Source organism: Grampus griseus (assembly GCF_964374135.1).
Source record: "Grampus griseus genome assembly, chromosome: X".
NCBI classification, from domain to species: domain Eukaryota; kingdom Metazoa; phylum Chordata; class Mammalia; order Artiodactyla; family Delphinidae; genus Grampus; species Grampus griseus.
Genome location: NC_138999.1, coordinates 27,955,093 through 27,971,250, shown reverse-complemented (window position 1 = coordinate 27,971,250; position 16,158 = coordinate 27,955,093). Strand labels below are relative to the sequence as shown.

General features: G+C 35.6%; 1 protein-coding gene across 5 annotated transcripts in view; it reads right to left on the bottom strand.

Moving 5' to 3' along the window:
- Positions 1 to 16,158, bottom strand: part of DMD (dystrophin) — a 2,236,200-nt gene that overhangs the window by 1,516,945 nt on the left and 703,097 nt on the right. For all 5 annotated transcript variants that reach the window (XM_082680764.1, XM_082680765.1, XM_082680763.1 and 2 more), the window contains one exon: positions 2,698 to 2,848. In XM_082680764.1, coding sequence (XP_082536890.1) covers positions 2,698 to 2,848 — 151 coding nt within the window. The remainder of the gene's footprint in view (positions 1 to 2,697; positions 2,849 to 16,158) is intronic.

Sequence of the window (16,158 nt, the reverse complement as noted above, 5' to 3'; positions counted from 1 at the left end):
TGCAACACTGTCACAAATTGCAGATGACATGATTTTATATATAGAAAACCCTAAAGACTCCACCAAAAAACTGTTAGAACTAATAAATGAATTTAGTAAAGTCACAGGGTATAAAATCAATATCCAAAAACCTGTTGCATTTCTATACATTGAAAACAAACTATCAGAAAGACAATTCTTTTTTAAAAAAATCCCATTTACGATTTCATCAAAAAGAATAAAATGCTTACCAACAAATTTAACCAAGGAGGTGAAAGACCTGTATGCTGAAAACTGTAAGACACTGATGAAAGAAACTGAAGAAGACACAAATAAATGGAAAGATATGCCATGCTCATTGAATGGAAGAATACTGTTACAATGTCCATATACCCAAAGCAATCAAGGGATTCAATGTGATCCCTATCAAAATTCCAATCACATTTTTCATGGAAATAAAACAAACAATCCCAAAATTTGTATGGAACCACAAAAGCCCCCAAATAGCCAATGCAATCTTGAGAAAGAAGAACAAAGCTGGAGACATCAAGCTACCTGATTTCAATTTATATTACAAAACTATAGTAATCAAAACAGTATGGTATTGGCATAAAAAACAGACACATAGATCAGTGGAACAGAATAGAGAGCCCAGAAATAAACCCATGCATAAACAGTCAATTAGTTTACAACAAAGGCACTCAGAATATACAAGGGGGAAAGGACAGTCTCTTCAATAAGTGGTGCTGAGAAAACTGGACAGAACATGCAAAAGAATGAAATTAGACTTCTATCTTTTACCTTACACAAAAATCAACTCAAAGTGGATTAAAGACTTGAATGTAAGACCTGAAACCATAAAACCCCTAGAAGAAATCATAAGTGGTAAGCTCCTTGACATTAGTCGTGGAAATGATTTTTTAGATCTGAGTACAAAAGCAAAGGGAACAAAAGCAAAAATAACCAGTGAGACGACATCAGACTAACAAGCTTCTGCACAGCAAAGGAAAACATCAACAAAATGAAAAGGCAACCTACCAAATGGGAGAAAATACTTGCAAATCACATATCTGATAAGGGATTAAAATCCAAAATATCCAAAATATATAACAAACTCATACACCTCAACAGCAAAAAAAAAAAAAAAAAAAAAAAAAAAAATCTGATTAAAAAATGTTCAGAGTAACTGGATATTTTTCCAAAGAAAACATATGAGTGGCCAAAAGGCACATGAAAAGATGTTCAACATCACTAATCAGGGAAATGCAAAGTCAAAACCACTATTATCAAAAAGACAAGAAATAACAAGTGTTGGGGAGAATGTAGAGAAAGGGGGATCCTCATGCACTGTTGGGGGGAATGTAAACTAGTGTGGCCACTGTGGAAAACAGTATGGTTGTTCTCCAAAAAATTAAAAATAAAACTTACATATGATCCAGCAATTCCACTTCTGGATATTTATCTGAAGAAAACAAAAATACTACCTCGAAAAGATATCTGCACCCCCACGTTCAGTGCAGCATTATTTACAGTAGCCAAGACATGGAAACAACCTTAGTGTCTACTGACGGATGAATGGATAAAGAAAGTGTGGTGTATATATACACTGGAATGTTGTATATATTCTATAAAAACACATAAAAAATAATAAAATCTTGGCTGTTTGTGACAAATTGGATGGACCTTGAGGGAATTATGGTAAGCAAAATAAGTTAGACAAAAACAAACACTGTATGATTTCAAGTATATGTGGAATCTAAAAACCATTATAAACAAACAAACAAAACAAAACTTACAGATGCAGAGAAAAGAATGGTGGTTGCCAGAGGGGAGGGGGCTTGGGGACTGGGTGAAATGGGTGAATGGGGTGAAGAGGTACAAACTTGCAGTTACAAAATAAGTAAGTCATGGGGGTGTAATGTAGAACATGGTAACTATAATCAATAATGTTATAGTGCATATTTAAAATTTGACAAGAAAGTAAATATTAAAAGCTCTCTTCACAAGAAAAAAAAATTCTAACTTTATATGGTGGTGGATGTTAACTAGACTTATTGTGGTGGTCATTTTCCAGTATATACAAATATTGAATCATTTTGTTGCACACCTGAAATGAATATAATGTCATATGTCAGTTATACCTCAATTAAAAATGGAAGCTGAAAAGAAAAATATTTCTGTAGAAATTCTAATCACAGAAACAATAAATACTTTCTGGAAACCAGGGAGCATAACTGTAAGTGTACAAATAAACTGAAGAAAGGTAACATGGAAATATTAAAATTATTAGATGCTACATTTTATAGGAAAGCAATGTTACAGATGTTCATTTTTCATCAAGCTTGGCCTGCTCTAAGACCTTATGAATCGAAGGTAAAGCCATGTTTAAAAAATCTTGCCTTATTACTTAAATTTGATTTGCAGGTAATCCCTACAGAGACCCTCTTCTAAGAAACCAAAACTTTAATAAATCACATAGCCGGCATTGTTCTCTTCCAGGAATATATTTCATTTTTTTCAAATATGAAATGCCTAGCTATTTTGTATCTGAAAAAGTAAACATCGCAAAAAGTATTAGGTAAGAATTATTTTAAAACTCTTCTCAATTGAAGCTTTAATTCTTTCTCATCTATAAACCATGGCATGTGTATGTACGTAATACACATATACACTTAGTTTGTTTTTCAGATGAAAACAAATAGCATAAAATATACTAACCTTATGTTGTTGTACTTGGCGTTTTAGGTCCTCAAGATCAGGTCCAAAGGGTTCTTTTTCCATTTTCCTTGTTCTCTCTTCTGTTTTTGTTAGCCAGTCATGTAACTCTTTCAGTTGCTGATTCTGGAGATCCATTAGAACTTTATGTAAACTGAAAATTTGAAAGACGCCTATTATTGCCTCTGTCAAAACAACTTTACTTACTATTATTAAACCTATTACTAGGTAAAATTATTAACATTTATAACTAAATGTGTGTTCACATGGTTTGGGCATCATTGGACATTAAGAAGGAAGGTAAATAAATAAAGCCCATAATCAATCACCTCTGAAGTTATTCTTTCTTTAACTTATTATAGTTCACATATCCCAATTTTTAGGAAGTTTCACATAGCTAACTAAATGTGAACATGCTAAATAAAGTGTGAGCCATCTCTGGTAACTGAGTTAGTAGTATATCCTGGCAATCATTTGTTTATATATCCATTATTTTAATTTTACTATGTGTGGTGATAAAAGACGGCCACAAAATTCTTTGTCATGCCATCAAGAGATGGAGTCCATTTTCCATGCTCATGAATATGGAGTGGTCTTGTGATTTGTTCTGACCAACAGAATGTGGCAGAAGTGACGCTATACGAGTTCCAAGCATAGGCTGTAAGAGAACAGGTAGCTTTTGTATTCTCTCTGTTGGAACCCAGCTGCCATGCTGTAAGGAAGCCCAAGCTAGACTACTGAATGATTAGAGACCATCTTGAAAGTAACTCTGGAGGATAAAATGCTCTCTTAGAAGTTGAGCTTCCTGATGAAGCCCAATGAGTGACCGCAGTCATACCACGATTGCAGAACAACAACCTAGATGAGCCCTGCCCATATTCCTGATCTACAGAATCACAATATAATTATAAACTTTTGTATTAAGCCACTACGTTTTGGAGTCATTTGTTATGTAGAAGTAGATAAGTCAAAGAATGCATTTTTGTTTTTTTTTCCAAAAAAAAAAAATAGGGTAATGTAATTACCTATTACCAATGGGTAATGGATTTAAAGTCCAAAGGCTTGGTTTTGGTTCACAGCCTGGCTATATGCCCTAGAACTAACTTCTTAAACGTTCTCAATTTGAATACCAGCATCAGGGACGTGAGACAATATCTTGCCTATCAATCACACAATTTCATGGTGAGGATGAAAGGTAAAATTTAGGTTATTTCACAATGTTGATTCTTCCAATCCAAGAACATGGTATATCTCTCCATCTATTTGTATCATCTTTAATTTCTTTCCTCAGTGTCTTATAATTTTCTGCATATAGGCCTTTTGTCTCCGTAGGTAGGTTTATTCCTAAATATTTTATTCTTTTTGTTGCAATGGTAAATCGGAGTGTTTTCTTGATTTCACTTTCAGATTTTCCATCATTAGTATATAGGAATGCCAGAGATTTCTGTGCATTAATTTTGTATCCTGCTACTTTACCAAATTCATTCATTAGCTCTAGTAGTTTTCTGGTAGCATCTTTAGGATTCTCTATGTATAGTACCATGTCATCTGCAAATAGTGACAGCTTTACTTCTTCTTTTCCGATTTGGAATCCTTTTATTTCCTTTTCTTCTGTGATTGCTGTGGCTAAAACTTCCAAAACTATGTTGAATAAGAGTGGTGAGAGTGGGCAACCTTGTCTTGTTCCTGATCTTAGTGGAAATGCTTTCAGTTTTTCACCACTGAGGATGATGTTGGCTGTGGGTTTGTCATATATGGCCTTTATTATGTTGAGGAAAGTTCCCTCTGTGCCTACTTTCTGCAGGGTTTTTATCATAAATGTGTGCTGAATTTTGTCAAAAGCTTTCTCTGCATCTCTTGAGATGATCATATGGTTTTTCTCCTTCAATTTGTTAATATGGTGTATCACGTTGATTGATTTGCGTATATTGAAGAAACCTTGCATTCCTGGAATAAACCCCACTTGATCATGGTGTATGATCCATTTAATGTGCTGTTGCATTCTGTTTGCTAGTATTTTGTTGAGGATTTTTGCATCTATGTTCATCAGTGATACTGGCCTGTAGTTTTCTTTCTTTGTGACATCCTTGTCTGGTTTTGGTATCAGGGTGATGGTGGCCTCACAGAATGAGTTTGGGAGTGTTCCTCCCTCTGCTATATTTTGGAAGAGTTTGAGAAGGATGGGTGTTAGCTCTTCTCTAAATGTTTGATAGAATTTGATTTAAGGCAACCCCTATCAAACTACCACTGGCATTTTTCACAGAACTAGAACAAAAAATTTCACAATTTGTATGGAAACAAAAAAGACCCCGAAGAGCCAAAGCAATCTTGAGAACGAAAAATGGAGCTGGAGGAATCAGGCTCCCTGACTTCAGACTATACTACAAAGCTACAGTAATCAAGACAGTATGGTACTGGCACAAAAACAGAAAGATAGATCAATGGAACAGGATAGAGCACCCAGAGATAAACCCACGCACATATGGTCACCTTATCTTTGATAAAAGAGGCAGGAATGTACAGTGGAGAAAGGACAGCCTCTTCAATAAGTGGTCCTGGGAAAACTGGACAGGTACATGTAAAAGTAAGAGATTAGATCACTCCCTAACACCATACACAAAAATAAGCTCAAAATGGATTAAAGACCTAAATGTAAGGCCAGACACTATCAAACTTTTAGAGGAAAACATAGGCAGGACACTCTGACATAAATCACAGCAAGATCCTTTCTGACCCACCTCCTAGAGTAATGGAAATAAAAACAAAAATAAACAAATGGGACCTAATGAAACTTCAAAGCTTTTGCACAGCAAAGGAAACCATAAACAAGACCAAAAGACAACCCTCAGAATGGGAGAAAATATTTGCAAATGAAGCAACCGACAAAGGATTAATCTCCAAAATTTACAAGCAGCTCACGCAGCTCAATAACAAGAAAACAAACAACCCAATCCAAAAATGGGCAGAAGACCTAAATAGACATTTCTCCAAAGAAGATATACAGACTGCCAACAAAGACATGAAAGAATGCTCAACATCATTAGTCATTAGAGAAATGCAAATCAAAACTACAATGAGATATCATCTCACACCAGTCAGAATGGCCATCATCAAAAAATCTAGAAACAATAAATGCTGGAGAGGGTGTGGAGAAAAGGGAACACTCTTGCACTGCTGGTGGGAATGTGAATTGGTTCAGCCACTATGGAGAACAGTATGGAGGTTCCTTAAGAAACTACAAATAGAACTACCATATGACCCAGCAATCCCACTACTGGGCATATACCCTGAGAAAACCAAAATTCAAAAAGAGTCATGTACCAAAATGTTCATTGCAGCTCTATTTACAATAGCCCGGAGATGGAAACAACCTAAGTGCCCATCATCAGATGAATGGATAAAGAAGATGTGGCACATATATACAATGGAATATTACTCAGCCATAAAAAGAAATGAAATTGAGCTATTTGTAATGAGGTGGATAGACCTAGAGTCTGTCATACAGAGTGAAGTAAGTCAGAAAGAAAAAGACAAATACCGTATGCTAACACATATATATGGAATTTAAGAAAAAAAATGTCATGAAGAACCTAGGGGTAAAGCAGGAATAAAGACGCAGACCTCCTAGAGAACGGACTTGAGGTTATGGGGAGGGGGAAGGGTGAGCTGTGACAGGGCGAGAGAGTGTCATGGGCATATACACACTAACAAACGTAGTAAGGTAGATAGCTAGTGGGAAGCAGCCGCATGGCACAGGGATATTGGCTCGGTGCTTTGTGACAGCCTGGAGGGGTGGGATAGGGAGGGTGGGAGGGAGGGTGACGCAAGAGGAAAGACATATGGGAACATATGTTTAAGTATGACTGATTCACTTTGTTATAAAGCAGAAACTAACACACCATTGTAAAGCAATTATACCCCAATAAAGATGTTAAAAAAAAAAAAAAGAATATACTGCTTCATCTCATAATTGATAATCGGCCTCAAATCTTTCAAGTAAAAAGGAATATAAAAATACATGTAATAAATAAAAATACAGACTTTTCCAAAAGCAAAAAAAAAAAAAAAAAAAAAAAAACTACAAATAGAACTGCCATATGACCCAGCAATCCCACTACTGGGCATATACCCTGAGAAAACCATAATTCAAAAAGAGTCATGTACCAAAATGTTCATTGCAGCTCCATTTACAATAGCCCGGAGATGGAAACAACCTAAGTGTCCATCATCAGATGAATGGATAAAGAAGATGTGGCATATATATACAATGGAATATTACTCAGCCATAAAAAGAAACAAAATTGAGCTATTTGTAATGAGGTGGATAGACCTAGAGTCTGTCATACAGAGTGAAGTAAGTCAGAAAGAGAGAGACAAATATCGTATGCTAACACATATACATGGAATTTAAGAAAAAATGTCATGAAAAACCTAGGGGTAAAACAGGAATAAAGACACAAACCTACTAGAGAATATGGGGAGGGGGAAGGGTAAGCTGTGACAAAGCGAGAGAGAGGCATGGACATATATACACTACCAAACGTAAGGTAGATAGCTAGTGGGAAGCAGCTGCATAGCACAGGGAGATCAGCTAGGTGCTTTGTGACAGCCTGGAGGGTTGGGATAGGGAGGGAGATGCAAGAGGGAAGAGATATGGGAACATATGTATATATATATAACTGATTCATTTTGTTGTAAAGCAGAAACTAACACACCATTGCAAAGCAATTATACTCCAATAAAGATGTTAAACATAAAGATGTTAAAAAATAAAAAAAATAAAACCATAAAATGTCCCCGAAGAGGAAAAAAAAAAATAGGTTATTTCATCCATTAATTCAACAAAAAGTTGAGACTCAAATGAGAAGTATTAGTACCTGTTTTAAGGTAAATATTCTTCATGAAGGCATGTTTAAAGCATTTTTGAAAACCATAGTATACTGCACACTGATCTCTTTATGTCAATAAAGAGGACATAATTCCAGTTAGAAATTTATTATTCTGATTTATAAAATCTTTACAAGAAATTTCCAATAGTCTGCATGTTTAAACATACAAAATACACACGTAACTGAGAGTGTTTTAAAATAATTTAGATTATACAATTTACCATTACACCTTTAACCTTATAGAGACACATGTCTCCTGAGGCACACTGTAATCAAAAGTCTATGAGAACAAGCTTTCATTTATCAAACACAAGAAGTAGATGTTTTATTTTTATGGAAACAACATAGATGAAGCTTCCATTTAAGTGAAGCAAAAACTCAAAAGTTGCTAGTTTAAGTCTCTTAGGCAATGAACACCATCCTGACATTGCAAGGTATATAAATCTTTTACTTTATTGGTTTAGTCTATCCCTTGAGAACTGACTTGATAATAAGATTTCATGAAAATTGGCTGCAATATCATTCCTTGTGTTTGTTGTTTTTCCTGCCCCGTTTCTTGTTATATTGAGCTAAAAATCTCACAATGTATAAACTAAGGAAAAAATCCACATTATTACTTATACTTGAAGAAATGTTTCAAGTCTAACACACATGTGTTAGTGTTAATAAGGGATTTCATTTAAAAATATATATATATATATATTTTTTTTACTTTTGGACAGACGTTTCATTCAACAAATATTCACTGAGTTCCATATCTGTGCTGGAAACTCCTGTTTGTTAGGAACAGACAAAAGAAAATATCCTTATATTCAAGTAGCTTAGAGACCTTTATGGAAATTCATACATCAACAATTATAATAGTACAAGGAAATCATTATAATTAGATTTATATACATTCAGAGGAGACATAAAAGCAGCTCCAAGTTGACCTGGGTTCATTATGAATGGTGTCATTACACAACACATAGCCTGAGAGTTGAGACTTAAAAAACTGAGTCATACACTTATTAAATGTAAAATTATTGAGTACTTAGATATTATGAATGGAGAGGTGAGAAAGACCCACACAGCCCCTTACAGTCACAGATCTTACATTCTGAGGATGGGGGCCATAGATAATATAGAGCTCATTAGGCCATTAGTTAATTGTAATTGTGATCATGCTATGAAATGAGAGTAACTGAACTGAGTCTGTGAGGTAAGGAAGGCTTTCTGAAGCACTAATATTTGAATAACTCTAAAGTCTGAAGTAAGAGGAAGTAGTGAAGAGAAAGGGGTAAACACTTTCTAAATAGAAGAAATCACCTGTGCAAACGTCCTGAGGCATCGGAAAGGACCAGGAAGGCCAACACAGCTTGATGAATATAAGGTGTGGGAGAGTTATACAATGTCATACCCTACACTAATCCATGGGTTCTGGGAAATTTCTTGAGTTCTGCCTGAAAATCTGAAGTCTGAACCTCGAATAATCTTTTATGTTTAATAGTGGTTTCATCTTATAAACCTGGAGTCAGAGACTAACCAGTAAGAATGGATATACCAGTAAGCACTTTGTCAGGTATTGCATCTTTTATAGGTGGAATGTAGGAATGTGTAATTGAAGGTTCTTGGAGAAGGGGCCGGCATAACTGGGTGGCAGATGTTGTATGGGGACACTTGGTGTGCAGCCTGTGTGGTTCAATATTTTAATGACTGGTACAATTACATCAGTGTTTCCCAGACAAATAGATCCCTGCTTTTCCTCTCTAGACCAATGGTTCTCAAAGTGTGGCTCCTGAACCAATAACATCATCCTATCCCCTTGGGGGATGTCTTAGTGCACGCACACGAGTGTGTGTACACACACACAGAGCTTACGTGTGTGTACATATATATTTATATATAGTGTGTATATACATATGATTTTAATGTATATATGAAATCATATAGCTTAGGATGAAAATTAAGTAAAAGTAAAAAAAATGATTATTTTAAGGGAAAGTATTTAGTGTATAATGATAAAGACAAGTGCAGAAATGAAAGAAATTGTGAAGGTGGAGCATGATTAACTTGTCTTTGAAAATCACTCAATAATTACATTTGGTTCTGATTATCACCTAATGAGGTAGCTAATACTGTTATTTTATTTCTGAGGACACTGTAACTTGGAAAGGTTAAAGAACTTGCCCAACGTGTCTCACAGACATGTTAAGTCTGTATATAAATGGTAAACTGTGACCCAAGTCTGTGCTCTTAACCTTGAATTATTTTCCTTCTTCATGGATAAAATGTTGTATTAGGTTGGGTCATATGAAGTTGCTGGTACTTGAGGTTTTTATTCCATGAAAATGACAATTTCATTTTGTTCAACCTAAAATACTATTAAAATGAGAAAGTCAGTCCACATTTCCAACTAACATTCTCAAGATGCAAATAAATTAGGGAAATTTATCAAATTCATAAAATAAAAATCTACCACCCACAGGCAAGGAAAGAGTTTGCATTTTTCTTGGTTTCAATTTATGGTTTTCAAGTGGTCATTTAGAAAAGGACATAAAATCAAAAGAAGAATGGAGCATAAATATGACTGGCACTTGAGAGAGGAGGTAGGCAAATTGTAATAAAATAGCTCCAGACAGGAGATGGTCCTGACAAAGTCCAGAGGCAGAAGGATGCAGGATATGATACTACAAACTGCTGCAGCCAACTTCCAATTGTAAAAAGCATAGGTGGACAGAGGGAGACTAGCAAAACCAATACACTGAAGGAAGCTAGGACTCTGATGGCACAACTGAGTCACAGACTTAATGGTCTCGAGTCACCCCACCTGTAAATTTATTGTAATAAGATAATAGATATCCTTACTGTTTTAACCATTGCTTCCCAAACTTTAATGTGTATATGTTTCACGTGGTGAGTGTGTCTTATTACGGACTCTAAGTCAGCGGGTCTGAGAAGAGGGCTGAGATTCTTCATTTCTAACAAATGCCCAGGGGATGCCAATGTCGCTGGTGCATGGATCACACTTTAAGGAGCAATGCTACAAACCACTTTGAGTTGGGCTATTTGTTAGTTACAGTAAAAGGCATCTTAAGGTATACCGTTTTTTAAATAATTTTATTGGAGATCTGTCTCTCACCTCACACCCACTGCAGGAACATTAGCTTCCTTAACATGAAAGAAATCAATGCAAACATAGGATCTGCTTTACAGAGATGCTGTTGGACCCTGGGAAAGCATTTATTCCCCAACCAGTACTGTCCAGAATCTTCTACAATAATGTAAATTTTGTAGATCTGCACTCTCCAATACTGTAGCCACTATAGCCATGAGTGGTTACTGTGCGCTTGAGATATGGCTAGTGTGACTGAGAAACTGAAATTTTACCTATACTTAACTATAATAATTTAATTTCAATTAAATAGCTACATGTGGCTACTGGCTACAGTATTAGCACAACTCTAAACCAACAGATAATTGGATTTACAACAGCAAAAATCCTTATTTGAAGTCTTTACCATACCATTTCTTTATGCAATGCAATATTTATAAGGAATGATATTCTGAGTTAAGGAATCTAGCAATAAATATGAACAGCAATTTTTGGTATTTCCATTCTCTAGACACAAACTTATAAATGCCAAAATTGTACATGTTTTTATTAATTTCAGCCTATATTTGATACTCTTAAGAGTGTTTCTTGGACTTTATGTTAATATATTATAAAAAAGATGTAAAAATACTTACAAAAAATTAATCATGTATGTAAAAGTACAGACTTTATAAATCCTAGGGGATTACAGTTAAAAATTACAAAATTACCAAGAATGGTAAACCCTTTAGGAAGACAAGTTCTCAAGCCCAATTTCCTAGACTTCATTATTTGTTTATATGCAATTCTTAACGAAGAAATACAACTAACAGAAGAAGGTAAAGTATTATTGTGAATTTCTAGATTACAAAAGAATCACCAGCGATGTTCAATTAACATGTTATAAATTCACAATACAATCCCATGATTTAAGTTGTCAATAAAACATATAGTTGGCCAGTGTGAATTAGAGAAACTGAATTAACAAGACATTTTTAAACTACATGCCATTTAGTAACTAAAATCACACTGATAAAAACTAAAATTAATTTATTCACTTATTTAAACTGTTGGCTTGAAAATCTTAGCAAAATGGTTTTAATGAATAGATTATAGAGTTCTGATTTTACCTCAGGAATTGCTTACACGCAACCAGATGCTCCAAGAATTCTGACATATACTTAACCGTGTAGCTATATAAACCCTATAAATCCCTGTATATGGGTTTTTATTTCATTTACTCTATTAATAAAGTGGCCATTGAAGGTGATGTTTAAGTCCAGTTTTTATTCAAATTATCACATAAAGGTGAATTAGTGGAATTTATCTCTAGCCAGGTGATTCCAATGAACACCCAGGGTTGAAAATTATTGTATTGGTTCTCAGGACTCAGGCATAATATTTACATAAGCCCTGGGATGATGACAAGTGGCAAATGTTTTGGTAGCTGACCCCAGGCAGCATGGCCACTTTATTAACCAGAGGCATGGAGATAATATGGACGTAAGTTTATGGTAAATAAAAATGTCTTTACCCAATTATTTATAAACTAATAATACTTTATAAGTAGTACACTATCTATTAAATAGTAATTCTGACCTTGCACAATTTGGGACTTATAAATAAAATTTTATTTGTGAGTAACAAATTATATTCATCATTTGTCAGACAATAAAAGTATTACTGTAATTAATCCTAATGATGCAGAAACTGATATTAGCCCCAATTTACCGATGGGGGAACAAAGGTTTACCTGAGTCAAAAGGCAAGCAAGGGGAGGTGCGAAAGTGGGAATCAGGTATTGTGGCCCTGGGGTCTGCTTCACCATTATGCTATATTACCTGTACAAATGATATTTTTTTAGAGATAACTTTTGTATCTATTCCTCATTTCATTTATGTCAGTGATTATCAAGAAGGAAAAATAGAAGAAAAAAGAAGGTCATTTACTGGGATTTTCTAGATTTTTGTCATTAATAGATAATTTTACTCTTTCTTCTCACCAAAACAAGGTGACATTATGAGGTTTACGTTAATGACAGAAACCACCATACACTTTGAGACCCGGTTCCCGTCAAACATATGGTGACAAAGTAAAATGAATGACCAGACATTTTAAATATTTATAATGTTTCATTAAATGTAAGAAACAGAAAATCTGATATATTCCAGGCAAAAAAAGCAAACATTGCTTTAAAACAGAAAAACAATATTGATAAATTCAAGAAAACTTTCAGTCACATATGCACAAATACATAAAGGGTTTCTGTTGTCCGGCAGTAATGAATGGGCCATATAAAGCACATGAGTATTTTTCAACTCTCAAGGCTTAGAACATTTATCAAAGGTCACTGAATGCCCTGTGAAACATAAGGCTTAAAACTAAGAATCCAATAAAGTAATGACTCCCAAATGCATAAGACTTTCACCATCACTGTCACTTCTACTTGACCACCTTTACTGTCACCACCTCCACCACCAATTTCTGCCAGTTCCCATACTAAATTTCTTAAAGTCTATCATCAGAATCTGTGCACATGCTTAATCCCTCCTGCTCCCCTGCACCTCCTTGCCTTAAAAAGGCCATCCTCTTTCCTCCAACTCCTAACCACACCTTAAAAGACCCAGCTGCAAAGCCTGACACTAGACAGTGGTCTTCTGTCTCTAAATCTTAGGCACTAGTGTAGTAGGAGTTTCCATTGGAGAATGAAGTGAGGCAACGGTCTAACAGAATCATATGAAGTTTCTTTTTTTTCTCCCAAAACAGATGTGTCCATGCTCTTTTCTACAACACCATCACTCCCACCAATCGGTACACTGACATCTTGGGCCAGGGAAGAAAGCAAGGAGAACAGGTCAGGCACATTTTTCGAAAGCTCCCACTAATTCTCACACTTACCATTCTATTATACCCTGCAACCTGGTAGTGGAGGCCAGTTTTTATTCTACAGCCTCACAATAAATATTTTAGAAAGAACTCACCTGCAAAGTTTCTCTTCCAACAACAGAAATGAAACTTTCGATCCTCCCTCAAAATCAAACGTTATTTATTTAGTATTTATTTTTCCACTGAATGGAATATGAAAAACAGTATTGTGTTCAAAAAGGACTCTGCGAAACAAAAATGCACCACTGTATTTTTTTTTTTTGATTGTATTGGGATTTACCGAATTAACAAATGAGTTCCAGGAATGTCTGTCTTCTTATTTGCCAGTAACTCTGAGTAAAGAGGAGGCCCATGTGGTCCTGGCTCACCCGTATCCTGAGGATGATGTTGGTAAACCAGCTTAAGGTGTGGAGGGTCACTTATTGGGGCCCCAACTTGGGCCATTCCTGGGTCCTGATTTCTGCCACCTCACCTCCAAAAGGGAGCTCTGTCACATGAAGCACCTAGCAATCCCCCAAGACTAAAGTAGCCATGAATGGGGCCACTTTCCCAGTGACCACAGAGAAGCAAGGGCCAGGGGATGATGCTACCTCAGCCACTTCCCTCAACTGGAATGGAAGAGGGGCATACATCATGTAGGACTACCGGGGTTTTTTATAATAAATCTCAAAAGTGAATTAGTGTTTAATGTCTCTGAGAACAAAATCAAACCAAACTTTCCTTTCCACTTGGATCTTGATGCTATTTTATTCCTCCATCCATATAGCTTAACAACAGTTTAATTACTGAGATTCTTCAACCATCCAGAGCAATAGTAAAGTTCAAAATGCAAACAAATTCATTTGCATTTTGACAGCATAAATTCAATATAGTAACAGTAACATAATAAAGAAGCTGCATGGTTGGATGCAATAGATTCTTGTGGCAAATACACTATGGCAACACTCAATTCAATCTTCCTGATTAAATACTTACAAAGTGGGTGAAGAAACTCTCAGATGTCATCACAAACCAAAGGTGACTCTTAAATACGATTGGAAGTCTGTTTAAATTATCACTAGTAAAAATGGGGTATGTTGACACTCTAAGATCATATTAATTTATGCAATAAAAACCCACTCTCAACTTCAAAAATTATGTTACTATATAATATCTGGCATATACGAGACATACAATAAATATTAATTGAATGCATAAATAATATCACTTATCAATCAGACATAAGACAATATAGTACAAAAATGTATACACTTTTCCAATCAGAAATACCAGAATTAAGATTATAAAAACGTCAACTTCCATTAAATCTGCTGCTGTTGAGACAGTCCACTGATTTAATTTGAATCAGTTTTCCAGCCATAAATGAGAATAGCAACACTTTACCTGACACATTGTTTCTCAAACATGCTGAGCTCACTCCTGCCTTGAGATCTTGCCATTTGCTTCCCTTTGGCACAGCTATTAGCATGGACATTCCCTCCCTTCGTTTAGGCCTCTTCTTAAATATTACCTCATCAGGGAGGCCTTCCCTAACTGACCATGTACCCACAGTAACACAACGTTTCACTCTCTAAATCTATCCCCTGCCTTTTTTCCCCCTTTTTATCATTTAATGCCATCTGCTATGATATACATATTTTACATATTTTTTAATTGTCTGTCTCCTCCCACGAACAAGGCATGCTCAATAAGAGAGGGATTTAGTCTGTTCTGTCCACTGATGTTTCCCCAGTATCTAAAACAGTGCAGGGAACACAGGAGGTAAGAATTGTTAGTTAGATGGATGAATGAATGATTGAGCTTAATTTTCTAATTATCATTATTTATCTTTCTGAAAAAGCAGTGTTCCAAAAAATGCTACTCTCAATTCTCTGAATTCCAGAGATTTGGCTTTCCTATTTATAATTTAAACTATGAGAGTCACATACTTTATATTATCGGAACAAGTTGTGTCCACATTTTTTTTTTTGGCCATACCACGTGGCTTGTGGGATTTTAGCTCCCCAACCAGGGACTGAACCCGGGCCCCCACCCTCTGTCCACATTTTAACTGTGTGTTGTTTACAGAAAAGACTGTCATCGCCGGCCATATCGATTTAAACCTGATCAACTTACTGTATGTTAATAACTGCTGCTTATTAGGCCAATAATGAATTGTCAATACTCTCACACTGTCTCTATTCTATATTCTTTCACAAGAATCTTGCTGTTCCATGTCAACATTTGAGGAATGGACGTGACATCACCAGCATCATTTCTGGAGCTTCTGAGAAAGTAGTTAATATGTTTGGCCCACCTCAGTTGATAGAAAAATCGGGTGCTTAGGAATCACCTGAGCTCTCATAAAGTTACAGATTCTGATTCTGTTGCATGAGGGCTGAGATTCTGCATTTTTGACTACGCCTCAGGTGATGTTGTTGCTAGTGGCTCCTGAACCACCTTGATCTGCAAGGAATTCTTATTTTAACATGATTAGAAGAAAAAAATGTATTAATGAAACCATGATATAAAATGACAAGTGAGTCTAAGATTACACACTGTTAAAAAGTTCACTGCAGGGTTTCCCTGGTGGCGCAGTGGTTGAGAGTCCGCCTACCGATGCAGGGGACGCGGGTT